Source organism: Triticum dicoccoides, chromosome 2A (assembly GCF_002162155.2).
Source record: "Triticum dicoccoides isolate Atlit2015 ecotype Zavitan chromosome 2A, WEW_v2.0, whole genome shotgun sequence".
Taxonomy (NCBI): Eukaryota; Viridiplantae; Streptophyta; class Magnoliopsida; order Poales; family Poaceae; genus Triticum; species Triticum dicoccoides.
This window is the reverse complement of record NC_041382.1, coordinates 63,233,846-63,261,789: the sequence shown is the minus strand read 5'-3', so window position 1 is coordinate 63,261,789 and position 27,944 is coordinate 63,233,846. Positions and strand designations below refer to the sequence as shown.

Sequence of the window (27,944 nt, the reverse complement as noted above, 5' to 3'; positions counted from 1 at the left end):
TTGATAGAGTTGGCATAAGAGGAAATAACAATTATGAGTGTAAGTGAAACATGCAAGTTATACCCCTCACAGTGATAGTATTCTCATATCTTTATAATGACACGAGAACCTTTTTTGTGCCATTGCCTAAACTTTACACAACTTGTATGTGCACTCTTTTTAGTAAAGTGGGCACCTTTCATCCATGATCTCTCGACCTTTCTCTCTTTCCACGGCCAGTATCCCATCTCTCTCTCTCCCTCCCCCATCTCTCTCTCTCTCTCTCTCTCTCTCTCTCTCTCTCTCTCTCTCTCTTCCCCCCTCCCTCTCTCCACCTGTGTGTGCTTGACGGTCTAGAGATTTAATATAGGCGCCAAGACTTGATGTGGTTAAGAACACTTGAAATATAAGATGGTAGAGTTGGCATAAGAGGAAACAATAATATGAACTAACAAGTGTAAGTGAAACATGAAAATTATATAATGACGCGAGAACCTTGATTTTCCATTGCCCAAACCTTGCGCAACCCTATGTGTGCATGCTTTTATTGGAGCGGGATCCTATTATATCTTGAACTCCCATCTCTCTTCCTCACATCCCTTTGTGTGGTGTGTGCGCGTGCGCACATGTATGTGCACTCTTTTTTATTGAAGTGGACACTTTTTGTCCATGAACTCCCGACCTTTCTCTGTTTCCACGGTCAGTATCCCATCTCTCTCCCTCCTCCCTCCCCCCTCTCTCTCTCCCTCTCTCTCTCTCCCTGTGTCTGTGCTTGACAGTCTAGAGATTTAATATCGACACCAAGACTTGATGTGGTTAAGGACACTTGAAATATAAGATGATAGAGTTGGCATAAGAGGAACAATAATATGAACTAACAAGTGTAAGTGAAACATTAAAGTTATATAATGACACGAGAACCTTGATTTTCCATTGCCCAAACCTTGCGCAACCCTATGTGTGCACACTTTTCATTGGAGCGGGCACCTATTATATCTTGAACTCCCATCTTTCTTTCTCTCATCCCTTTGTGTTGTGCGTGCATGCGTGCGCGCGTGTGCGTGCTTCTGTGTTGGTCTCTTGACTGATATGAATTGCCATTGCCTAAACCGTGCACAACATGTATGAGCACTTTTTTTATTGAGGTGGGCACCTTTTGTCCATGAACTCCCGACCTTTCTCTGTTTCCAAGGCCAGTATCCTGTCTCTCTCTCCTCCCTCTCTCTCTCCCTCCCTTTCTCTCTCTCTCTCTCTCCGTCTATCTCCACAGACAGTATCACATCTCTCTCTCTCTGTCTATCTCCACGGTCAGTATCCCATCTCTCTCTCTCTCTCTCCACCAGTGTGTGTGCTTGACGGTCTAGAGATTTAATATAGGCGCCAAGACTTGACGTGGTTAAGGACACTTGAAATATAAGATGATAGAGTTGGCATAAGAGGAAACAACAATATGAACTGACAAGCCTAAGTGAAACATAAAATTTATATAATGATACGAGAACCTTGATTTTCTATTGTCCAAACCTTGCGCAACCCTATGTGTGCACACTTTTTTATTGGAGCGGGCACCTTTTATACCTTGAACTCCCATATCTCTTTCTCTCATCCCTTTGTGTTGTGCGTCTCTCTCTCTCTCTCTGTGTGTGTGTGTATGTGTATGTGTGTGTGTGTTGGTCTCTTGACTGATTAGGAATTTTATGCGCCAACACTCGATGTGGTTAAGGCTACTCAAAATATAAGTTGATAGAGTTGACATAAAAGGAACAATTATGAGTGTAAGTGAAACATGCAAGTTATCCCCCTCACAATGATCTAATATTCTCGTATCTTTTAATGACATGAGAACCTTTATTTGACATTGCCCAAACCTTGCACAACATGTATGTGCATTCTTTTTATTGGAGTGGTTACCTTTTATACCATGAACTCCTGACCTCTCTCTCTCTGTGTGTGTGTGTGTGTGTGTGTCTCTATAGATAGACGGACTAGGATATAGTCTAGGCGCCGACACTTGATGTGGTTAAGGCCACTTGAAATATAAGTTGATAGGGTTGGTATAAGAGAAAACAACAATTATGAACTAATTAGTGTAAGTAACATGAAAGATATACAATGACACGAGAACCTTAATTTTCCATTACCTAAACCTTTCGGAACCCTATGTGTGCACACTTTTTATTGGAGCGGGCACCTTTTATACCTTGAACTCCCATCTGTCTTTCTCTCATCCCTTTGTGTGGTGGGTGCGTGCTGTGTGTGTGTGTGTTGGTCACTTGACTGATTAGGAATTAATTTAGGCGCCAACACTCGATGTGCTTAAGGCCTCTCAAAATATAAGTTGATTGAGTTGTCATAAGAGGAAACAACAATTATGAGTGTAAGTGAAACATGCAAGTTATACCCGTCACAATGATCTAATATTCTCGTATCTTTTAATGACACGAGAACCTTTATTTGACATTGCCCAAACCTTGCACAACATGTATGTGAACTCTTTTTAGTGTAGTGGGTACCTTTTATACCATGAACTCCTGACATTTCTCTCTTTCCACTTTAGTATCTCTCTCTCTCTCTGTGTGTTTGTGTGTGTGTGTTCGTGTATGTGTGTGTGTGTGTGTGTGTGTGTGTGTGTGTGGACATAGACGGACTAGGATTTAATCTAGGCACCAACATTTGATGTGGTTAAGGCCACTTAAAATATAAGTTGATAGAGTTGGCATAAGAGGAAACAACAATTATGAACTAACAAGTGTAAGTAAACATGAAAGTTATATATTGACACGAGAAGCTTGATTTTTCATTGTCTAAACCTTCCACTACCATATGTGTGCACTCTTTTTATTGGAGTAGGAACCTTTTATACCTTGAACTCCCAACTCTCTCTCTCTCTCTCTGTGCGCGCGCGTGTGTGTCTAGAGAGACATATTAGGATTTAATATTGGTGCTAACACTTGTCGTGGTTAAGCTCGCACAAAACATATATTTAGAGAGTTGGCATAAGAAGAATAAAACAATTTTTAACACACAATTGTAAGTGAAGCATGCAAATTATACCTCTCACAATGGTCTAGTATCCTCGTATGGTTACAATGACACGAGAACCTTTTTTCGTTGTGCAAAGCTTTCACAATTGGATGTGTGCACTCTTTTTATTGGACTGGGCACCTTCAATATTCTAGAGAGCAAGTTAGGGGGGCCTGGCTCTCGTGTCACCCCTCACGGGCGACACGAGAGCGACTGAATCCTAGCCCTGCGGGCACCCCCTCCCCTTCCCAACCGCCACCCGAGGCGCTCACTGGCACTGTTGCGTGTCTGCTGGTGAAGATGTCGGCGAGGCTCCGCTGCTCTACGTCGCAGGAGGCTTCAGATGCCAGGGCGTCGGCCCTAATTGGGGAGGACGACATCGATCTTGTCTGGCAGATGGAGCTGCCGGTGTTGGCCTTCCCTACTAGCCGTGTGGGTGGTGGTGGGGCGGCGGAGGCTTGTCGCCACTGCAGGATGCTTCGTCGGCCTCGGTTGCTCTGCTTCCCAGTCTCCTCTCCATCGCCATGGTCTTCCCTCGCTGATCTATTCACTACTCTTTTGAGCCGCCAGATCTAGGACATGAGGCTGGGGTGGTGGGCGCCCTAGAATAGGGGAAACCCCTATTCGACCTCGCATCAATCCCGACGATGGCGGCACTCCGGTGCCGATCTCCCTCCTGAGCGCCTGTTGGGCTTCCTCGTCCACCCCTCCTCCTCTCTCATGACCCTACATGAAAGCCTTGGCCTTGTTGGGCGAATGACGGTGGCACCATGGTGTCTCGGTCCTTTTTGGAGGCATCGTTCAAGGGAAGGGTGGGGTTTTGGTCTTGTGGCAAGGTGTTTGGTGGCGGCGACGTTCCTCTGCTCTCCGGGATGACAACTATGTTGATGTCGAGGCGGTTCCCTTGCAATCCGTCAGCATCTCGCGTCTTGTTTGGCTCTAGGCAGCCGGCAGGGGACGACGTCCGCGTGTTGTGGCACGGATCGGACGTAGGGGAGATTAGATCTCCCCTCCAGCATTGGCTCGGGGCGGCAGACATCTGAGCCAACCCTTTTCTTCATGCAGCCCGGTTCCTTAGATGAGCATGACTATTTGATGATAGGTCTGAGACTAGTATAGGATCAACACTTTAGGTGAGATCGTAGGATCAACCTAAAAATTTCATATTTAGACAATCCCAAAATTTCTAAAAATAATTTACAACATACCTGCGGGTTATGTCTACAACTCTAAAAAAATCAGCTCAAAACTCGAACTACGGTTAGAGATTTGAAAAAGACAAATTAGACTATGAATAGCGTCAACCCTCGGTGAACAGTTTTTGACACTATTCAGATCTGATTTTCTCTTTTTTGGTCGTCTAAGTGCAGTTCGAATTAGGAGCTCAAACTTTTTGAGCTTGTCCACCAAAGATGGATGAGTGTCTCCAATTGTTTTCATAATTTTTGAACATGTTTTGTATCTTCAAAAAGATTGATCTCATTGATCTCACTTAAGGGCAGATTCTATACAAGTCTTCCCCCAATGTACCTGGTTCGGAAAAAATACAAATTCTAAAAAAGTCAAAAATTCTAAAAACATTTTGAAAATAAACTTAATCTAATGTTATACTCGTATAAAAAGTTTCACGGAAGGAATAACTTTCATCGACTTTAGGGCCAAAAACACAAAATAACAAGTACAAAAAGTGTGAATAGTAACATTTATATAGTATCGATTTTGTTTTTTTTTCACCCAGAATACCATGGAAGTCATTTTATCAAGGTAATTATCACTAGTATCTTTTACACCGCATGCCCTGTAATTAATCCACCGTGCTATCTGTCTTGTTCTCCAAACCCAAGAAGTTATCCATGTCATCCTTTCATGTGTATTTTTGGGGAGATGTGGCACAAAGGATCTTGCAGCATATCCCTTGTTGCATACGCACAAGTCAAGGGCTGCTACACGTCACAGACCAGCTCTGGCGCTGCTCGTCTTTCCATTTCACGCACAAGCTCAAAGCCTACAGGTTTCATGTAGCCCCTCTCCTGTTTAGTACGTTTCCTGCGTATTATCTTCCAAAATGAATCATAAATCCATTGATTGTTAGTATGTTTATAACCCGAGTAATACTCGGTGAGGTGTGATAATATTTGTTACTAGGAATAAAAAATATAGTCTCTTGTCGTCTATGCTTTTCCTCTAATCGGTCTAGTGCCAGGTGATGGATACGTACTTGAACATGCATGGATGGATCAATCTTTAAACGGGCCAATCATGGGCCAGTGCATTGATCATATGTGTTGTGCATATGTATGTTTGGTCTGCTAGTCAATCATCGCATCCAAAGGCATCCAGTTTGCTCCAAAGAGAGTATGTTCTGAGCACCGGTCGTTTGGAAAGACCATCTGATTTCTTAATGACGATGTGAATGCCTAAAAGACCATCTTCAACCTTAACAATACTCATGAAAACACTTCCCCTTGAATTAATTCCACGGCCATCTCCCATAACTCCCACTGAAGCTACTAAGTGAGTATGAATAGTACTGATAAAGAGCGGAAACTATATATAGCGGACGAAGCGGGGCTTGTCGACGGTAGAGGCGAGGCCAGCGGCGGCGGCGGGGTTTGGCGCGTTGTCCATGGCGAGCCAGTGGGCGGGGAGGTTTTGGGAATGGGAGGGAAATGGGGGTGGATGTGCCACCGACTGGTGGGCCATGGGAGGACAAGGGTGGACATCGCGCGCATCTGCTCCAACGCAAACCCGGCCCAAGTTTGCGCTTGAAATGGGTTGTGCGTGGACAAAAAGCAGGAACTCATCCGTTTGCGTCGGTGCGCTCGGACCGTGTTTTCATCTGTTCTACCCAAACGGACACTCGCAGACAGTTTACGTCGGCGTGTAGAAGTTGCTCCAAGATTGTCGCGGTTCCTGGCCTCAGTCTTGCATGAGACGCGTCGACGCAGGCAAGTATATGGATGCTGAAGACTAAAGACACCAGATCCACCACACTCAGCACCTCTCTGCTCTGACCCATGAAGCCATTGTCGAAACTGCCAAAATCATTGCACACACATCGCCTTGGACCTCCACATGCCAGACCACTGCGCTTGCCGAACCACCACGACTCCTTGCACGTCTGCTTGAGCGCGAGCCCCCTGCAGAATCGACCGACCTGCACCGCCCAGACCCGAGTGGGCAGTTAGGGTTCCCTCCCAGACCACCTGCGGTGACACACTCATTTGCATGTATCTTTTTATTTTGCGGAATCATTTGCACATATCTTGACTTGCTCATTGTGAAGCACCCCCATAAGCGTGCAGGCATCAGCTCATATACTTTGCTGAAACCCCAATGGATTTTCCAAATGATTGCAAGCAAGCTGGGAAAAATGATTATTTTCTTGTATCATTATGTAAAATACTTGTTAAAAAACAAGGTATAAAGAGTTAAGGTGTACTGTTGAAATGTAATTTTTTCTGTTTAATATAATGTGTTTGGTAAAAAAATCTTGACGCATGTGTCAAGTGTGGCCTACCATTGCGAAATGGTAGAGACTTGTGACTACACATGTGTACCGAATGTCAAACTAAATGGCATGTGACCTACTTCCTGGAATCCTGGGATTGTAGGTTGTCTGGGTATTTTGTCAGCGCTCCTTTACACGTTTGTCTATAGCTAAGCACACATTATCTCCACATTTCTCTATTGCTAACAACGAAATGGAAACAGATGTACATGCAGTTAGGGTCCATATGCCACCGTTGGCTACCGTCACCATTCCTGCATGTGTTTAAAGGGAAGCTTACATCCAGACGTGTAGAAAGAGAGTAAGCGATCATGGATCACAGTAAATAGAATATTTACTTGGCTTGGTGCATCACGAGGCAGCTACAGCCAGCGCCAAACACTTCCACTGAAGGTACTGAAACTTTGCGTGAAACATGTAAGCTAGATGTATAGAGAGGAAGTTTTATAACGCGTTACGTAGCACAATAACCTCCCACCGGTCAAATTTATTACATGGCGATGCGTACAACAAACGGATTGAATCAATGCATGTTAACTACCAACACGTTGGGTTCCATCACATGTGGTTGTACTGCTTGAACTTTTCATACTAAATGAACAAAGAAACTAGTCGAAACCATGGTGTGTTGGCTGGTTTGCTTGTCCAAAATGCGCCAGATTTATTAGAGATATCATTGTTGGTTGCATTAGATGATTGCTTTCAGGCTCAAACTCCTAGTGTTCACGTAATGTAATGCACCTAGATTATGGCAGAGTTTACTGCCCGTAATAGAAGGAACGTTTGCAAACATCCGACGGCTGATGCGTTAATGTAATGCAAAAGGTGCCGAACCATTTGGGAGTAAAACTTACTAAAAATAGACCGAGATGTATGGAACCTTTCGCTGCTAGCTAAGCAACAAAACCTAAAGCATAGGCCTTCTCTAAATAGGGCATGCTAGTTGAACAATGCTGGAAAGCAATTGCCCTCATTCCACTTATAAATCTGTCATTTCAGACTATAGCTTGCCATTTTCGTCCATAGCCCAGTAAAGCTTCTCCACATGCTTTCCTCTTTTGTAAATGCGAACTCCAATAATGCAATAATTCAGAACCTTATCCAACTAAAAGTTCGAATCTTGATGCAAATGGAGGGTTCCGATAGCACCCTCTGCTGCTAGTGATGGTAGGAAAGCCGTGCTATATATATATATATATATATATATATATATATATATATATATATATATATATATATATATATATATATATAATCTTGATGTCGTCACATTTTTCTATTTTCTTCGTTCAAAAATAAGTGTCTCAAGTTTGTACTAACTATAGTACAAAATTGTATCAAGCTTAAGACACTTATTTTAAAACGGAGAAAGTAAAACACAATGTGATTGCTTGAACCTATGACCAGTATTTTCGTTGGACTTTGTTGTCCTCCTTTGAGAATCAACTTGAAGAGGAGTCGTCTATGTAGCAGCACGAAATACTTGAGAGGGTCATGCAAAATGAGATCAACAATGTCCATGAAACTGTTGGAAATATGCACTAGAGGCAATAATAAAATGGTTATTACTATATTTCCTTGTTCATGATAATTGTCTATTGTTCATGTTATAATTGTGTTATCCGGAAATCGAATACATATACCACAACATGTCCCTAGTGAGCCTCTAGTTGACTAGCTCGTTGATCAATAGATGGTTATGGTTTCCTGACCATGGACATTAGATGTAGTTGATAACGTGATCACATCATTAGGAGAATGATGTGATGGACAAGACCCAATCCTAAGCATAGCACAAAATCGTATAGTTCGTCTGGTAAAGCTTTTCTAATGTCAAGTATCATTTCCTTAGACCATGAGATTGTGCAACTCCCGGATACCGTAGGAATGCTTTGGGTGTGCCAAACGTCACAACGTAACTGGGTGGCTATAAAGGCACACTACAGGTATCTTCGAAAGTGTCTGTTGAGTTGGCACGAATCGAGACTGGGATTTGTCACTCCGTGTGACGGAGAGGTATCTCTGGGCCCACTCGGTAAGACATTATCATAATGAGCTCAATGTGACCAAGGAGTTGATTACAGGATGATGTGTTATGGAACAAGTAAAGAGACTTTCCGGTAACGAGATTGAACAAGGTATAGGGATACCGACGATCGAATCTCGGGCAAGTATCATACCGGCAGACAAAGGGAATTGTGTACGGGATTGATTGAATCCCCGACATCGTGGTTCATCCGATGAGATCATCGTGGAACATGTGCGAGCCAACATGGGTATCCAGATCCCGCTGTTGGTTATTGGCCGGAGAGATGTCTCGGTCATGTCTGCATGATTCCCGAACCCGTAGGGTCTACACACTTAAGGTTCGGTGACGCTAGAGTTGTTATGGAAAATAGTATGCAGTTACTGAATGTTGTTCGAAGTCCCAGATGAGATCCCGGACATCACGAGGAGTTCCGGAATGGTCCGGAGGTGAAGATTTATATATGGGAAGTCATCATACGGTCACCGGAAGTGTTCGGGGGTTTATCGGTATTGTACCGGGACCACCAAAGGGGTTTCGGGGGTCCACCTGTAGGGGAACGTAGCAGAAATTCAAAATTTTCCTATGTGTCACCAAGATCTATCTATGGAGAAACCAGCAACGAGGGGAAGGAGAGTGCATCTACATACCCTTGTAGATCGCTAAGCGGAAGCGTTCAAGTGAACGGGGTTGATGGAGTCGTACTCGTCGTGATCCAAATCACCGATGATCCTAGTGCCGAACGGACGGCACCTCCGTGTTCAACACACGTACAGCCCGACGACGTCTCCCATGCCTTGATCCAGCAAGGAGAGAGGGAGAGGTTGAGGAAGACTCCATCCAGTAGCAGCACGCCGGCGTGGTGGTGGTGGAGGAGCGCGGGACTCCAGCAGGGCTTCGCCAAGCACTACGAGAGACGAGGAGGGAGAGAGGTACGGCTGCGCCAAGAGGGAGAGGAACTCATGTGTCTTGGGCAGCCCAAACCTCAAGTATATATAGGGGAAGGGGAGGGGTTGCGCCCCCACCTAGGGTTCCCTCCCTAGGGGTGGCGGCAGCCCCCAGATCCCATCTGGGTGGCGGCCACAAGGGGGAGAGGGGGAGGCGCACCTGGGGCGGGCCTTAGGGCCCATCTGCCCTAGGGTTTGCCCCCCTTCCCTCTTGGAGGCGCCTTGGGCCTTGGTGGGGGGCGCACCAGCCCACCTGGGGCTGGTCCCCTCCCACACTTGGCCCATGCAGCCCTCCGAGGCTTGTGGCCCCACTTGGTGGACCCCCGGGACCCTCCCGGTGGTCCCGGTACGTTACCCATAAAACCCAAAACTTTTCCGGTGACCAAAACAGGACTTTCCATATATAAATCTTTACCTCCGGACCATTCCGGAACTCCTCATGACGTCCTGGATCTCATCCGGGACTCCGAACAACATTCGGTAACCACATACAAACTTCCTTTATAACCCTAGCGTCATCGAACCTTAAGTGTGTAGACCCTACGGGTTCGGGAACCATGCAGACATGACCGAGACGTTCTCCGGTCAATAACCAACAGTGGGGTCTGGATACCCATGTTGATTCCCACATGTTCCACGATGATCTCATCGGATGAACCACGATGTCGAGGATTCGATCAATCCCGTATACAATTCCCTTTGTCTAGCGGTATTGTACTTGCCCGAGGTTCGATCGTCAGTATCCCGATACCTTGTTCAATCTCGTTACCGGCAAGTCTCTTTACTCGTTCTGTAACACATCATCCCGTGATCAACTCCTTGATCACATTGTGCACATTATGATGATGTCCTACCGAGTGGGCCCAGAGATACCTCTCCGTCACACGGAGTGATAAATCCCAGTCTTGATTCGTGTCAACCCAACAGACACTTTCGGAGATACCCATAATGCACCTTTATAGCCACCCAGTTATGTTGTGACGTTTGGCACACCCAAAGTATTCCTACGGTATCCGGGAGTTGCACAATCTCATGGTCTAAGGAAATGATACTTGACATTTAGAAAAGTTTTAGCATACGAACTACACGATCTTTGTGCTAGCCTTCGGATTGGGTCTTGTCCATCACATCATTCTCCTAATGATGTGATCCCGTTATCAATGACATCCAACGTCCATGGTCAGGAAACCGTAACCATCTATTGATCAACGAGCTAGTCAACTAGAGGCTTACTAGGGACATGGTATTGTCTATGTATCCACACATGTATCTGAGTTTCCTATCAATACAATTCTAGCATGGATAATAAACGATTATCATGAACAAGGAAATATAATAATAACCAATTTATTATTGCCTCTAGGGCATATTTCCAACAGTCTCCCACTTGCACTAGAGTCAATAATTCAGTTCACATCGATATGTGATTAACACTCAAGGTCACATCCCCATGTGACCAACACCCAAAGAGTTCTCGGTTTGATCATGTTATGCTTGTGAGAGAGGTTTCAGTCAACGGCTCTGCAACATTCAGATCCGTATGTACTTCGCAAATTTCTATGTCATCTTGTAGATGCAACTACTACACTACATTTGGAGCCATTTCAAATAATTGTTCTACTTGGAGCTATTCTAAATGGTTGCTCCACTATACGTATCCGGTTTGCTACTCAGAGTCATTCGGATAGGTGTTAAAGCTTGCATCGACGTAACTCTTTATGTCGAACTCTTTATCACCTCCATACCCGAGAAACATATCCTTAAATTTAGACCGCTATCTGGTGATCTACTCCTAGATTACCTTTGTACCCTCTTGCCAGATATGTGGGAAGGCACACATCAGGTGTGGTACTCAGCATGGCATACCGTATAGAGCCTATGACAAAAGCATAGGGGACGACCTTCGTCCTTCCTCTTTCTTTTGCCGTGGTCGAGCTTTAAGTCTTAACTTCATACCTTACAACTCAGGCAAGAACTCCTTCCTTGACTGATCCATCTTGAACACCTTCAAGATCATGTCAAGGTATGTGCTCATTTGAAAGTACCATTTAGCGTTTTTGATCTATCCTCATAGATCTTGATGCTCAATGTTCAAGTAGCTTAATACAGGCTTTCCATTGAAAAACACTTTCAAATAACCCTATATGCTTTCCAGAAATCCTACATCATTTCTGATCAACAATATGTCAACAACATACATTCATCAGAAATTCTATAGTGCTCCCACTCACTTCTTTGGAAATACAAGTTTCTCATAAACTTTGTATACACCCAAAATCTTTGATCATCTCATCAAAGCATACATTCCAACTCCGAGATGCTTACTCCAGTCCTTAGAAGGATTGCTGGAGCTTTGCATACTTATTAGCATCTTTCAGGATTGACAAAACCTTCCGGTTGTATCACATACAACCTTTCCTCAAGAAAATCGTCGAGGAAACAATGTTTGACATCCTATCTGCAAGATTTCATAAATAATGCTAATATAATTCCAACAGACTCTTAGCATCGCTACGAGTGAGAAAGTCTCATCGTAGTCAACTCCTTGAACTTGTCGGGAAACATCTTAACGACAAGTCGAGCTTTCTTAATGGTGATACTTACCATCATTGTCCGTCTTTCTTTTAAAATCCATATGTACCTAACAGCCTTACAACCATCAAGTAGTTCTTCCAAAGTCTACACTTTGTTTTTATACATGGATCCTCTCTCGAATTTTATGGCCTCGAGCCATTTATCGGAATCCGGGCCCACCATCGCTTCTCCATAGCTCGTAGGTTCATTGTTGTCTAGCAACATGACTTCCAAGACAGGATTACGTACCACTCTGAAGTAGTACGCATCCTTGTCATCCCACGGGGTTTGTTAGTGACTTGATCTGAAGTTTCATGATCACTATCATAAGCTTCCACTTCAATTGGTGTAGGTGCCGCAGGAACAACTTCATGTGCCCTGCCACACACCAGTTGAAGAGACGGTTCAATAACCTCATCAAGTCTCCACCATCCTCCCACTCAATTCTTTTGAGAGAAACTTTTCCTCAAGAAAGGACCCGATTCTAGAAACAATCCCTTATTGCTTTCGGATCTGAGACAGGAGGTATACCCAACTGTTTTGGGTGTCCTATGAAGATGTATTTATCCGCTTTGGGTTCGAGCTTATCGGCCTGAAACTTTTTCACATAAGCGTCGCAGCCTCAAACTTTTAAGAAATGATAGCTTAGGTTTCTCTAAATCATAGTTCATATGGTGTCATCTTATTGGAATTACGTGGTGCCCTATTTAAAGTGAATGTGGTTGTCTCTAATGCCTAGCCCATAAACTATTGTGGTAATTCGATAAGAGACATCATGGTATGCATCATATCCAATAGGGTGCAGTTCGGACACACCATCACACTATGGTGTTCCAGGCTGTATTAGTTGTGAAACAATTTCCACAATATCTTAATTCTGTGCCAAACTCGTAATTCAGATATTCATCTATATGATCATATCATAGATATTTTATCCTCTTATCACGACGATCTTTCAACTTCACCTTGAAATTACTTGAACCTTTCAATAATTCAGACTCATGATTCATCAAGTAAATATACTCAACATCTACTCAAATCATTTGTGAAGTAAGAACATAATGATATCCACTACACGCCTCAGCACTCATTGGACTGCACACATCAAAATATATTACTTCCAACAAGTTGCTTTCTAGTTCCATTTTACTGAAAACGAGGCTTTCAGTCATCTTGCCCATGTGGTATGATTTGCATGTCTCAAGTGAGTCCAAACGGTCCATTTGCATTGAGTTTCTTCATGCATATACACCAATAGACATGGTTCGCATGTCTCAATTTTTTCAAAAACGAGTGAGCCCAAAGATCCATCGACATGGAGCTTCTTCATGCGTTTTATACCGATATGACTTACGTGGCAGTGCCACAAGTAGGTGGTACTATCATTACTATCTTATATCTTTTGGCATGAACATGTGTATCACTACGATCGAGATTCAATAAACCATTCATTTTAGGTGCAAGACCATTGAAGGTATTATTCAAATAAACAGAGTAACCATTATTCTCCTTAAATGAATAACCGTATTGCGATAGACATAATCCAATCATGTCTATGCTCAACGCAAACACCAATCTTGATGGTAGAGGGAGCGTGCGATGCTTGATCACATCAAGCTTGGAAAAACTTCCAACACATATTGCCAGCTCACCTTTAGCTAGTCTCCGTTTACTCCACAGCCTTTTATTTCGAGTTTACTAACATTTAGCAACCGAACCGGTATCTAATACCATGGTGCTACTAGGAGTACTAGTAAAGTACACATTAACACAATGTATATCCAATATACTTCTATCGACCTTGCCAGCCTTCTCATCTACCAAGTATCTAGGGTAATTCTGCTCCAGTGGTTGTTCCCCTTATTACAGAAGCACTTAGTCTCGGGTTTCGGTTCAACCTTGGGTTTCTTCACTAGAGCAGCAGCTGATTTGCCGTTTCATGAAGTATCCCTTTTGCCCTTCTTGAAACTAGTGGTTTCACCAACCATCAACAATTGATGCTCCTTCTTGATTTCTACTTTTGTGGTGTCAAACATCGCGAATATCTCAAGGATCATCATATATGTCCCTGATAGTTCATCACGAAGCTCTAGCAGCTTGGTGGTAATGAATTCGGAGAAACATCACTATCTCATCTGGAAGATCAACTCCCACTCGATTCAAATGATTGTTGTACTCAGACAATCTGAGCACAAGCTCAACAATTGAGCTTTTCTCCCTTAGTTTGCAGGCTAAGAAAATCGTCGGAGGTCTTATACCTCTTGACGTGGGCACGAGCCTGAAATCCCAATTTCAGCCCTCGAAACATCTCATATGTTTCGCGACGTTTCAAAACGTCTTCGGTACCTCAACTCTAAACCGTTTAACTGAACTATCACGTAGTTATCAAAATGTGTATGTCAGATGTTCGCAACATCCACAGACGACGTTCGAGGTTCAGCACACTGAGCGGTGCATTAAGGACATAAGTCTTCTATGAAGCAATGAGGACAATCCTCAGTTTACGGACCTAGTCCGCATAATTGCTACTATCAATTTTCAACTAAATTTTCTCTAGGAACATATCTAAACAGTAGAACTGAAGCGCGAGCCACGATATAATTTGCGAAGACCTTTTGACTATGTTCAGGATAATTAAGTTCATCTTATGAACTCCCACTCAGATAGACATCCCTCTAGTCATTTAAGTGATTACATGATCCAAGTCAACTAGGCCGTGTCCGATCATCACGTGAGACGGACTAGTCAACAGCGGTGAACATCTTCATGTTGATCACATCTACCATACGACTCATGCTCAACCTTTCGGTCTCTTGTGTTCCGAGGCCATGTCTATACATGCTAGGCTCGTCAAGTCAACCTAAGTGTTTTGCATGTGTTCCGAGGCCATGTCTGTACATGCTAGGCTCGTCAACACCCGTTGTATTCGAACGTAAGAATCTATCACACCCGATCATCACGTGATGCTTCGAAACGACGAACTTTCGCAACGGTGCACAGTTAGGGGGAACACTTTCTTGAAATTTTAATGAGGGATCATCTTATTTACTACCGTCGTTCTAAGCAAATAAGATGTATAAACATCACATGCAATCAAATAGTGACATGATATGGCCAATATCATATAGCTCCTTTTGATCTCCATCTTCGGGGCTCCATGATCATCATCGTCACCGGCATGACACCATGATCTCCATCATCGTGTCTTCATGAAGTTGTCTCGCCAACTATTACTTCTACTACTACAGCTAACGGTTAGCAATAAAGTAAAGTAATTACATGGCGTTGTTCAATGACACACAGGTCATACAATAAATAAAGACAACTCCTAAGTGGGCTGGGCCCATGCGCCTAGGGTTGGGGGGAACCCTAAAAGGGGCACCCCCTTGGCTTGGGGGGCAAGCCCCCTCCCCTTGGTTGTCGCCCCCTCTAGATCTCATCTAGAGGGGCCGCCCCCCTTCGCCCTATAAATAGAGGGGTGGAGAGAGGGCAGTAGCACCACATCCAAGGCGCAGCCCTCCCCCTCTCCAACACCCCCTCCTCCTCCGTTGAGCTTGGCGAAGCCCTGCTGGAGAACTGCAAGCTCCACCACCACGCCGTCGTGCTGCCAGAGTTCTTCCCCAACTTCTCCTTTTCCCCTTGTTGGATCAAGAAGGAGGAGATGTCCCCAGGCTGTACGTGTGTTGAACGCGGAGGCGCCGTTGTTCGGCGCTTAGATCGGAATCAATCGCGATCTGAATCGCTGCGAGTACACTCCCTCATCCGCGTTCTTGTAACGCTTCCGTGTCGCGATCTTAAAGGGTATGAAGATACACTCCCCTCTCTCTCGTTGCTAGTCTCTCCATAAATTGATCTTGGTGATGCGTAGAAATTTTTTAATTTCTGCGACGATCCCCAATAGAAACGTCCCCACAATATAGTTTTGTAGTGCTACTACTTCTGTTTACTACAATTGTGAGCATCAAAGCTTCACAATAATCTCTGACTAGGCAAGTGTCAGCGGTACTTATCTAGTTGAGTTTATGACAATCTTGACAAGAGGTTTTGCCCCTCACCATATATTAAAGAGTTGCCCTTTTGGTTAGTTGCTCAGCAATGCTTTTAAGGTTTGCCAAAAATATCTGTACTTTTAAGGTTTGCCCACTCTGGCCCACCCAAACATACATATATTCATCTCCATCTGCTCGCCGAACCAAACCTTAGCCACTTCACATTCCTCTCCCCTCCATTCTCTCCCCATCATCAGTCGAGCAGACTATGAGTCCCACCAGGAACAGGCAGCCCGCTGTGGGATGGAGAGGATAAGGGCCATCGAGACCCGTATCGCGGCGAAAATGGCGGCGGCGGAGGCGGCTGATGCGACGGTGCGGGCAGCCGCAGAGGAGGAAGCCATCCGCACTTGCATTGTGAAGACACGACAGCGGAGGAACACACGTGCCCTCGCCCGAGAGCAGAATCGGGCGGTCCGTGCCATGGTCGGGCTGCCACCGAAGGAGGACAGCTCCGCGACGAGTAGATCTGGCTTGATCCCTACCGCGGCTTCGACCGGTACTTCCGCGAGAAGGATGGCAAGGATGCCAGGAAGGGCAAGGTTAGTCGTGGATGATCTCCACCATAGCCAAACATGCCAAATTTTGATAGTTTAATGGCATGTTAGTTAGTGGTGATGGAGTAGTCGGACGATGTGTATGCATCGACGTAGTTGCATGAGTACTAGGGGTTGGGGCGCCACCTGGTGGCACCTCTTGAGAGGAATCTGGGTGGTGCCAGATTGAAAGCGCCCATTCCACTTACTTTCACGACAAATTTCGGAAGAGCTAAATAAATGATGCTTAAATGCAAGGAGATTAGGGCATATGAAACACAAAACACTGGAAGGCATGAGGTAGAACCAGAAAGACAGAGAGAGTTCACACATACTCATTATCTAATGATGAATCAGTATATGTTGCAAGTTTCTGCAGTGGTAAGAAATCAGCGTTCAACCAAAAAGACAAAGAGAGCTCACACATACTCATTATCTAATGAATCAGTATATGCTGAAGTTTCTGTAGTGGTAAGAATTCAACATTCAATTATGACATGAAGTGCTACACCAAAACAATAAGAGCACAACGACAAAAAGTTTAAAGGGTATTCAAGCTGAATGCTCAAATTAAAATCACCATGAAATGTGAGGAAAATGCCACCCGGTTCTATGTGGATTCTGCGACATGTCTTGCAAGTAACCATACCATTCAATAAGCTAGAAATTTTGTAGACATCAAGTGGAGTCAAAAAATGCTTTCAATGCTAACCATCGGAGGAAGACAATCTTCAGCATGTCTCCTAAGAACAGAGAAACCACCACGGGTACTTTTATCCTTGCTAGTGTCCTGCAGAAGGAATGTATGATGACTTTCTCGAGTTCTTGTGGTTTAGGACCCAAGCTTGTGAGCTCACCTTACTAATTAAGGGGGTTCAAATCAGAAAATTAATGAACGTACATGTAGACAGAAACATGGAACATTACTAACAAAGAAGACAGCTGCTACATGAAACAGAACTAAACAGGACCACCGGACTATCTCGTAGAACATCTGACACAGCTTGTGACAATAATCAGGTTAACTCAAATAATCAGGTGAACCTGCATAACGCAAAGGTACATGCATTCAAATATTAGTGAGAAAACAAATATGTAAGTGCTAAATATTAAAAGGCTTACATTGTCGATATCACATATTCTAATTCTTTTTGTCAAATGGTGACGTATCAAGAATCCCATACTCCAAATGTCCATCGTACTGATATTATATGTGAAGAAAAGTACACAGGAAAGGACAAGGCTTTGTTACAAGGTATCTACCATTATGTTTCAGAAGAGTGTCATGTTGTAGCCCTCATTTTGAAGCTTTGCCTCAATAGTCTCAGACAATAAAGAAGGGTATTATGACTATTATGAGTAAGTCCTCTAGAATATCAACCACTACTGTGGGAACTGATGTGCAGATAATGGAATAGAAAGCAGTACTCTAATCTATGAGCACAAGAGTTACATAATATGTAGTATGCCTAAATCAATTCATTAAGAACTTAATTAGACCAGCGTACATTACAAGAGGTCCAAAAAGGCCAAAAGGGAGTGCGGGATGATGCTTCTGTATATTCATACATTTGGATAGTCAAATTGTAGGTGACAAGTAACAAAGGTAACACATATATACTTAGCTTACATCATATGAGAAACAGACAGACGAGGGAATACGCACCAGAAGAGCATTAACACAAAGAAATCATTCTAGTAGAAGTTATAGAGAATCATGTATGTCATAGACCGATGGTTCCAGTGCTTGTGCGCAAGAAGCGATCTACTAAAAAAACTGCCCCATAACAAATCTAAGGCCATCACTACTTGACAAACTTCTTAACCACATATACCAAAACTAACATCAGCCATTTGTATCATTGAAATATAATTTGCCCCTGAAAATAGAAAACAAGAGCATAAAAAACCAGACTGTCAAGATGAACACGGGAAGATGCCAAATAGTGGAGAAAATAGTTAGCTATGTCTCCAAAATGAAAGGTGACAGTAAAACCGACAAGTTCAATGTACATCAAAAACTTATATATTGGCATAATTCTGCAGTATTGTTTGTTTGATCTTCAATTGTCAAAAATGACTTGTGCCTCTATACTAATTGTAACGTTCAACAGATAGGGAGCTTATTATTGTATAAAGCCTTATCAGTATATAACTGGATTGCACACAGACAGAAATGCAATGCACATCATGTGATTCCACTCCTTCCTCTTAGTCCAGCCCCCTCTTTTCCATAACTCTCTCAAATACACATGTCCTCCCTTGAGGGGAAAACATAAATTAGTATGAAAACCATAGATATGGAAAGGAAAAGGAACAAAACATGTATGGAATTTTGAAGCCATGCCTTCGTAGACCTGCTTCTAACTATAGTGCTATGTGTACAATTATTTCTTATAAAGAACAAGCCCACAAAAACTACAATATCATTGAATGTATTGTATTTGGAGAACCATAAGAGCAGATCTAGAAGAAAGCCTTTTCGCACCGGTATTTGGAGACAATATGAGGAACAGACACAGCCGGATGTCGAGAATGGAGAGCTGGTACCAAAGAGCATACCTCACATGTCTGCCGACGCAGCAGGCGCCTGCTTGAGGTGGTCCAGGAGCCTGCCGCCACCAACGCTGAGCTAATCGGCATTGGCAGGGATGACGTGGTCAAGCTGCAGTGAGCGTGCCACCTTTCAAGAATAATGCATTTTCTTAAGAATGGATCTAACAAAACATGCTACAGCCAAGTACGCTGGTGCATATGAGTTGCACCCGGATCAACAGCATGCTTATCATAAGGGATTTAAGGCCATTTCTTCCTTGACAAAATTTCATTCTTTCCAACTAAATATACCATACTTTGAAGAATGTCAATGCATTATATATCCAGTTCATGCTTTCTTCAAAATTGTATGAGTTGAGGGTTCATAATATGTACTAGTGGGCAAGGGCGCTCCGCCGCGCCAGGAAGTTACCCAGATGTTTGCTTGGCTTTTTTTTTGAAAGGGAAGGTTGTTTGATTGCCTATATATTATTTAATTTCTATAAAAAGTATTTAGTTGTCCATCACTTTAATGAGCTGGGTTATTTAACAAATGTGGCATATTCTTAGATAGAAAACATGGCACATTGATAGGTGAACAACACCACAATAGTTCATTTATAGAGATCAAAATATACGATATCCACTGTCATTATCGGAAACAAATGTTCACTGCCATTGTCTTAAAGAGAAGTTCTCAGATGAAACTAAATTATAATATTATATGCCTAATTTAGCAAGTTACCAGCATGTTAGGCAGCTTTTGAACTGAATGCTTGCTCACAAGAAGTACTACAGTTTGTAAAATTCAGCCATTTCTGCATTACTATACCCTTGAAAACAGAAACCGAAAAAATATTTGCAACATGAATGTGTACAATTAGTCTTAAACAAAGAACATACATAATCTTCACAAGGTCCAGAGTGGCAAACCATGTGTACAGTTCTCAAATAAGACGTCGCGATATCATCACCGACTTGTTGTTCCAGCCATACATTAGAAATTCCATCCATTAGCATTTGACAACATGACTCAACGATTACCTTACCTCATCAAATCATCGTGACACCTTGTATCCTGCATGGTCAAGTACACCTTCTGATGGCAATAACAAATTCTGGATAAGATTAAGGAAAAATTAGCATGCTGATCTTTTCTAGAAAATAAATAAAATATGATTCCTTGGTCTTCAAAGAAAATAGAAATCATTTTTCATAATTCCAATATGAAACGACTTTATTTGTAGAAGTAAGAAAGGCAAGCAACTCAGCCAAATGGATGCGGTGTATACATGAATACATACGTAGCAAAAGGAAATCATATATGCATGGGACATGGGCACAACACAAAAAAAATTCTTTATGCATATTTCACATACATAACTAAAGTTAATGATCATCTCATGCAAAAACAGTCACTAATTAATTAAAACAATTCATCCAACATTATACTTCTAGTCTGATACAACTTGTACCGAGGATTATTGTAAGAGAGCACTTCTAGAATTATGCAGATATAAATTGTTTGACATTTATGTCAACAAACTACAAACCACCATGCATGTTGTCTGGTCAAGTTTTAACGGGATGATTGTAAAACGATTTACCTTCAAACTATATTGACAGGAAAATAGATCGGACTCAGCTTAATCTTTGACCTCGTGTAATTAGCACTTGGTCATTTGCAAAAACAGTTCATCTGGTTATATTTAGTACCTACAGAAGCGAGCATAGAAATGTTTGTCCTCACAAACAAAGAATAAGAATGCATGTGTAAGACCAATACTATAACTGGTTATCAAGAAAACTAAACAATAGAAGAAACATAAAATAAAGGATGGAAGATTGGACCTACCTGAATAAGAATGCCACAGGATACATCAGGAATTCCTTCTTTATGGCTGGCGCCCATAGAATTTCCAGAGAATGCATATTGACCAAGCTCATGCAGTCCTCGATAGAGCAAAAATCCAGGGACAACCTTCGTAACTAATATCCAACCACCTGAGTAGAAAATACAAACCTTGTTATCTGTAGTCATAACATGTAAATTGAATAGTAGATTACTGCTAAGTTAGCAGCTTACAGTGAAAAGTTCTATCCTACAGAAAAGGGAAAAGAAATGCCACCTGTAAGCCAGAGCCAAATATATAGATGGCCAATCATTGCAGCAGCAGAATAAATGAAAATTTTCACTTTAAGAAGGAATCTTGACTCAAGATGTTAGAGGTTTAAGTCACTGATTGTGGCTATCTTAACAGATGAAACGAAAGATGCCACAAAAGGCAAAAAACCAATCTGTAAAAGTATGTAGATGAGGAAAAAAATATGCCATAGTATTTGACTCCATCAAAAGGATCAATTTGGTTAGTTTGCTGCGGTAGTCTTGAAGCAGAGAGTAATTTGTTGCTGAGGTGTTGACTGTGGCTCCATTAATTGTACATTTCAGGAGTCTGGCAGGGCTGCTGTTAAGGTATCTGGGACTGGGAGAGCTACCGTCAAGGTGTCACACAGAGTTGTTTCTACTGCTAGTGTCGGGTTTTTGCCTCATGTATAGTGGAGCCTCGACATGGAGCTCGAGCCATTATGGCTGACAAGATGTGTGCTATCACGGGTCAGTTGAGCTATTCTACCGAAGATTGTTAGTTTCAGTACAATATTTTTATTGGTTTCAGTTTGCCGAACTTAACAGCCTTTAGCTACTCCCACCTTCCTGAGTACAAGACCATATGCAGTATTTAATGCTATGCTAGTGTTTTGTCTCAGCAGGAGTCTAACCAGAAAGACATGTGCTTGATTGCTATCCCTGCTGGTATCAATCAGAAGAAAAGTGTAGATGCCTTTATGAAGAAGGTACTTCGTTTACTACTTCTTTCAGCAGTAATTTGTCCATACAATTATCATGAACTCTTGAATGCTCAGTTTCTTGTAGATAACTTTACAGCTATATTGTTCCACTACGATGGGAAGGTCAATGAGTGGAATGATCTACCATGGAGCAAAAGTGTGATACACATCACTGCTTCTAATTAGACAGAATGGCACGACCTCTTTTTACCCTTGCACTGAACTAAGAGTCAGACCTTGACTATCTATAATTTGTATTGATCTGGTATCATTTAACTTCGAGATGACATCTACTCCCTCCGTCCCATAATATAATAGTGTCAAAACGCTCTTATATTATGGGACGGGTGGAGTATCTTTTAGGTGGTTTGCTAAAAGGTTCCTCCATCCTGCTGTCGTCTCGATGTACAAGTATATATTTCTTTGGGACGAAGATCTTGAAGTAGATAATTTTAACCCAAGAGGGTATATGTGTTGCATGAACCCTGGTATTGTTCTTAAACCTGTCATTTCCTATCTGTCATTAAAAAATATGCCTTGTGCCAAGGTATCAGTCATGGAATGTGTTCAGAGTGCAATGCATTCCGCACTTAAATCCTGGTCCAGGCAGCTACAGCCTACAAGTATAACAATGCAGTTTTGCCATTGCAGAATCAATTGTTGTGTGTTGCTGCCTGGTATGTGCTAGGCAGCAAAGCTATATCTGTTTTGAGAATGATGCAACTAATTTGTGTATTACATTCGGAATGTCGACATTGGAGTGTCTTGATTCTAGTGTTCTCCCCCCTAGATAATTTGATCTGTTGATTCTCTGTACCAATTTGGCTAACATTGTAATATGGAGCAGGTATTTGAATATAGTGAAATCAGAAAGGCTGGAGATATCTCAACTTGGTCCCGACTCTTATCTAAAATTCATCATCCGGTAACTGTTCGTAAAAAATAGGGAATTTCCACAGGTAGATTTTATGTAATGCAACGCCCTGTTTGCTTGACTTGAATTTTACAGAATAACAAACTAAGAATATATATAATTTGACGGAAGAGTCAGTTGGGCTAATAAAGATTGTTCAAGAGAAAGGGCCACCTTGTTCTGGGTATGTTTTCTTTCTTAAACTCTTTTTTGTGGTATTACATCTGCTTTCCTTGTTAACTAAATGTGTTAGTTAATATTTGATCTGGTGTAGACTGTAGCACACTAGCATTGTCTTGCTGCTTAATGACCATAGTACGCTAGCAACAAGCCCGCATCAGGTATGCACTTGCGTGAAAATTAGTTGATTTCAGATTGGTCGAGGGCATGGCACCGGTTTTCTCAAAATCTGCTTGGCATCTCATCCAGGTAAGGTTTGTATTTGAGTTTAGGTTTGAACCAAGTTGTAGACCTTTTATGTTGATCAGTCCCATATTTAACTTGAATAGCTCATATTTAACCATGTACGGAAAAGCACACAATACGCTGCCATGATGGTGGATCTAAATAAATAGAGCGGTGACACACACAAAAATCACGAAGGTCCCCAACCCTTCCTAACCTGGTGGGGTCGATTGATTTAACAACTGAAAACTGATGATGCGCCGTATGAAAAACAAACTACCCAGATGCTCATACCTCAGACGAAGGGAGGGCCCAGCCCAATGGACAGAGGCTGCGATGGGGTGGAGACGGCAGCAGGACGTCCCAGAGACCAAGGGAGGAGAGGGGACGGCGCCGGCGGTGCGACGCTGCATCGACCGCCGTGCACAAAGAGGGCAGAGCTCGGGGAAGAGATGTCGGCGACATGTGTGGGGAGTAGGCACGGGAGCACCACCTGGAGGCCTCTCTCTTTCTCCCTCCTCTCCTTCTTCTTCTTCTTCTTCTTCTTCTTCTTCTTCTTCTCATCTTCTCTCTCTCTCTCTCTCCTGCATATTGAATCAAGCGCGGCCGCCATCGCCCTCTGCCGGGGAAGCACGCCTCCGCGCGCGCGCACCTCAGATCTCGAGGTAGACGAGATGCGGGAGAGTGGGGTGGGGGTGACTAGCGCGGGAGGATGGAGGAGGAGGAGCATGGAGCCGGCTAGGGTTCGTGAGGGACGAGAGGATTGGGCGCACAGGGCATGGGAAGAGTCGGGCGCGTGGGAGGAGTCCTTTTCCCCCTCTCTCTCAGCTCTCTCTCACCCAATCGCTATCATCGTGCTTGATGACGTGTCTAGCGGGGAGGGATGGCCCTTGATGCACAGCTTTATTGTTTTGGAGGTATGGATTTGAGATATGATAAGTGAGGTGTGTGGGTGTGGATTGCATTATTTAAGGCATGATGGGTCAGTGTACGCGGGCGTTTGAGAGGCTGAATTTGCCCAACGTGGCTGTAGATGTTCTTATGTTGTTAAATTTTTTTATGGGTACTTTTTTTTAAAGGGCATCAGGCAAGCCGCTGGGCTGTTGATATGGGCCTTTAGTAGTTTCCTGGGCTAAACCACTAAAGGCCCATATTATTTTCTGGGGTCGTAAGAAGGCACGGCACCCCTGGTAGAGGATCCGGTTCCCAGATCGAGCTGCCACCTCCTGGAACGCCGCCGCCGGGGACGCTTGGAATCGACCGGCGACCACTACCCCCACAACAGGAGGCAATACCCTCTTCTCCTGACGGCAGGTAGCCCTCTCCAATCCCTGAAGCAGCAGCCTCTCCTCAACTTCTTGATCTGTTTTATTCAGATTTGATTTCTTCCATTAAGCTCCTGGACGCTGTCCTTGGCTGCTTGCTAGTGCTGGCTGCTGCTCTTTGAATGCCTGTAGATTGTACTAGTAGTGTACTAGTGTAGTACTCTCTTCATTTCATAATATAGTGCTTCCTCTATTTCCGTGTTTCAACTTTGACCGTAAATTTAACTAGCAAGACCGATTGCGGCGGGAGCATAAATTACATCAGTGAATTCGTATTCGAAAGAAGTTTTCAATTATATAAATTTTTTCTCCTGCCGTAGTTGGTCTCGTTGGTTAAATTTATAGTTAAAATTGGACCTCGGGAAGCGCGAGCGCACTATATTTTGGAATGGAGGGAGTACTGCTTTCTGCTTCATTTTAGGTGCTTCTTTTTGCTAGCTGAACGTCATCCTGCTCTTGAATGCTTGTGTTGCTGCTGTTGCTTGCTACTCATGTGTCATGTCATGCTGCTGTTGATCATGAATGATGAATGCTTGTTGTTTCCTGTTTCTACTGCTTGCTGTTAGGTTAGGTAAATATTGGGGTTCCGGCCAGACAGCCCACCACGCTTGTCGTGAGCTTGGTAAGCACGAAAGGCCGCATCTGAAAAAACAAGAGAAAGCTCGGAAGGTTCTCTCCTCTTCCCCCAAACCCCAGCCATGGCCGACCCCGCCGCCGTTCAAAACCGCGTGCCTGAGCCCTGGGCTGGCGCCGATGGAGAAATCGCCGAGGAGGAGTACGAGGAGGAGGAGGAGGAGGAGCTGGACGAGCGGGCGGCCGCGGCCCTCGAGCGGGAGAAGGTGCAGTCCGTGTTCCGGAGGCTCTCCTCGGACCTGGTGGGGATCCGCGTCCACGACATCATCATCAGGGGCAACGCCAAGACGCGTGAGGAGCTCATCGAGGCGGAGGTTGCCGACCTCCTCCGCTCCACCACCACCGTGCAGGACCTGCTGAGCGCCGCGGCCGATGCCAGCGCGCGGCTCCGCGGGCTCGACGTGTTCGAGGCCGTCAACATCACGCTCGATGCCGGCCCGCCCGAGCTGCCCGGCACCACCAACGTCATCATTGAGGTCGTCGAGCCCGCCATCCCCATTAGCGGCAACGCCGGCGTCTTCTCCAAGCCCGAGGTGCGCTCTCCACTTGGTTCGATTTGTTGGTGATTGCACTGGATGATCAAGCTATGAGTTCAGTTATCGGTGTTCAACATGCAACTTTCACAACTATAGATTACCTTGTTTGTTTGATCTTGAGCACATTCTACCGATGTTTTCAAGTTTCAACTAGCTCAGAAAATAATACTAATGTTTCAACGTTTCTAACAGTTACTTTTTAAGTACGGAACAAAAAGCTGCATTTACTAAGGTTCAGTGTATGTTTCATTGTGCTCTAATCAAAATATAGTTTGGATGTATGTGTTTTGTTAAAAATAAGTGAACGCATTGTCATGAGTTTTGTTAAAATAATTGTTCTGTTGAGAAGTATACTTGGTAATTACCTTTACCCTATACTGAATACAAATACTTTAGTACAAATATAACTTTATAGGTCATGATGTTACCGAACCTATATTGTCGGCATCATAAGGGCAGGAAAAAAAAACACTGTTGTTTTTACTGCATGGCAATCTGCACTACTATTTCAGAGGTTATCACATCTGATGCATGAGTGTGTATTCATTACGTTTGTAGGCAAAAGCATGGTCACTGGAAGGGGCTGTTAAGTGGAAGAATTTGGCTGGCTATGCAGACATCTGGGATGCTTCAGTTGCATATGGTTGGGACCAAACAACAGAGGTTGGCGTAGGAGTCTCGCTGCCAAGATTTAAATCAATACCAACACCCTTGATGGCTCGGGCTTCATTGTTGTCACAAGATTGGATGAAGTTCTCATCATACAAGGAGCGTCTACTTGGTCTTTCATTTGGTTTGCTTTCAACCAGGCACCACGATTTATCTTACAACCTTACATGGCGTACCTTGACTGATCCGTCACGCCTCGCGTCAGCGTCCATCAGAAGGCAGTTAGGGCATAACCTTCTATCTGCATTGAAATACACATACAAGATTGATCAAAGGGATTCACATATCAGGCCAACAAAAGGATATGCATTTCTCTCATCCTCTCAAGTTGGTGGTCTTTGGGATAACAAAGGATTGAATTTTTTTCGCCAGGTCTGTTTTCAGCCTTTTCTGTCCCCCTTTTCACGATTTCTTTAGCACCAATCTATTTATTATTTCTCTTTTCCCTTTTATGGTTCCTCACAATAATGGAGAAGTATACGCGTCACATCCATTCTCATTATTATTATCTTATTACAATATGGTGATTTTGACTTTGCTTCAGGAGTTTGATGTTCGTGGTGCCTTGCCTTTTGGATTCTGGAACGCTGCTCTCAATGTTGGTGTAGGAGCTGGTGTTGTTTTACCACTGGCAAGAGGATTTATGAATTCGTCTACACCTGTGACTGATAGATTTAACCTGGGAGGTCACTCTTCTCCAGTTTGCAGCCTGGGTGGAATATCATCCTTGCTCGGTTTCAGAACAAGAGGGGTTGGCCCGACAGAAGCACGGAGGCTTGTCCCCGGCGAGTCGGAAGATGGTTCTGCTGCTGTTCCATGGAGGGATTACTTGGGTGGCGATCTTGCAGTTTCTGCCTTTGCGGACCTTTCCTTTGATCTGCCTCTGAAGGTGTTTAGAGATGCTGGAATACATGGTCATGCGTTTCTCACTGCTGGGAATCTTGTGAAACTGTCGGAGGGCCAGTACAAAAACTTCTCGCTTGATGAATTCCGTCGTTCGTTTAGGAGTAGTGCTGGAGTTGGCATTATTTTGCCGACTAAACTGTTCCGGGTCGAGGTATGTTTCGATAGTCCTCTTCGATTTCCTTTGCACCAGATTACAGATCATGTGGTGTGCCTGCCTGCCTCCTGACTAACGAACTTGTTTTACTGCATTTGTTTCAGGTGAACTACTGCTACATTCTGAAGCAATCTCAGCACGACAGTGGAAAGACGGGAATTCAGTTCAGCTTCTCCTCGCCCTCGTAGAGACCTGCCACGTATCTATCCTACACTCCACGTGGCATCCCTTTTGCCTCGCCGACCGCTTCGCTCCCCCTTTGTGTTCTTATCTTTCTCGACGAGTACTTGCTGGACAAGCGTATTTGTGTTTTCAGCCTTGTTTTGGGCACCGAAGGAGCCTGGAATATCTTACGTGCTGTTCGGCGTTTTTGCA

General features: G+C 43.6%; 1 protein-coding gene and 1 pseudogene across 2 annotated transcripts; both read left to right on the top strand.

The window, feature by feature from the left end:
- Positions 1 to 25,187, top strand: part of LOC119357595 — a 27,972-nt pseudogene extending 2,785 nt beyond the window's left edge.
- Positions 24,559 to 27,944, top strand: LOC119353250 (sorting and assembly machinery component 50 homolog A-like). 2 transcript variants are annotated; one of them, XM_037619844.1, is made up of 5 exons: positions 24,559 to 24,660; positions 25,238 to 25,837; positions 26,399 to 26,881; positions 27,054 to 27,566; positions 27,674 to 27,944. In XM_037619844.1, exons 2-5 carry the CDS (start codon positions 25,370 to 25,372, stop codon positions 27,755 to 27,757), a joined length of 1,548 nt encoding a protein of 515 aa, XP_037475741.1. In that variant the 5' UTR covers positions 24,559 to 24,660; positions 25,238 to 25,369; the 3' UTR covers positions 27,758 to 27,944. The 2 variants fall into 2 exon arrangements, with proteins under 2 accessions (XP_037475741.1, XP_037475742.1); XM_037619845.1 differs by having other exon boundaries at positions 24,575 to 24,660; positions 25,243 to 25,837.

Coding starts and splice junctions, on each gene's coding strand:
- LOC119353250 (XM_037619844.1), top strand. CDS start 25,370: ATGGCCGACCCCGCCGCCGTTCAAAACCGCGTGCCTGAGCCCTGGGCT. Junction 25,838..26,398: donor GCGTCTTCTCCAAGCCCGAG/GTGCGCTCTCCA, acceptor TTACGTTTGTAG/GCAAAAGCATGGTCACTGGA. Junction 27,567..27,673: donor CTAAACTGTTCCGGGTCGAG/GTATGTTTCGAT, acceptor CATTTGTTTCAG/GTGAACTACTGCTACATTCT.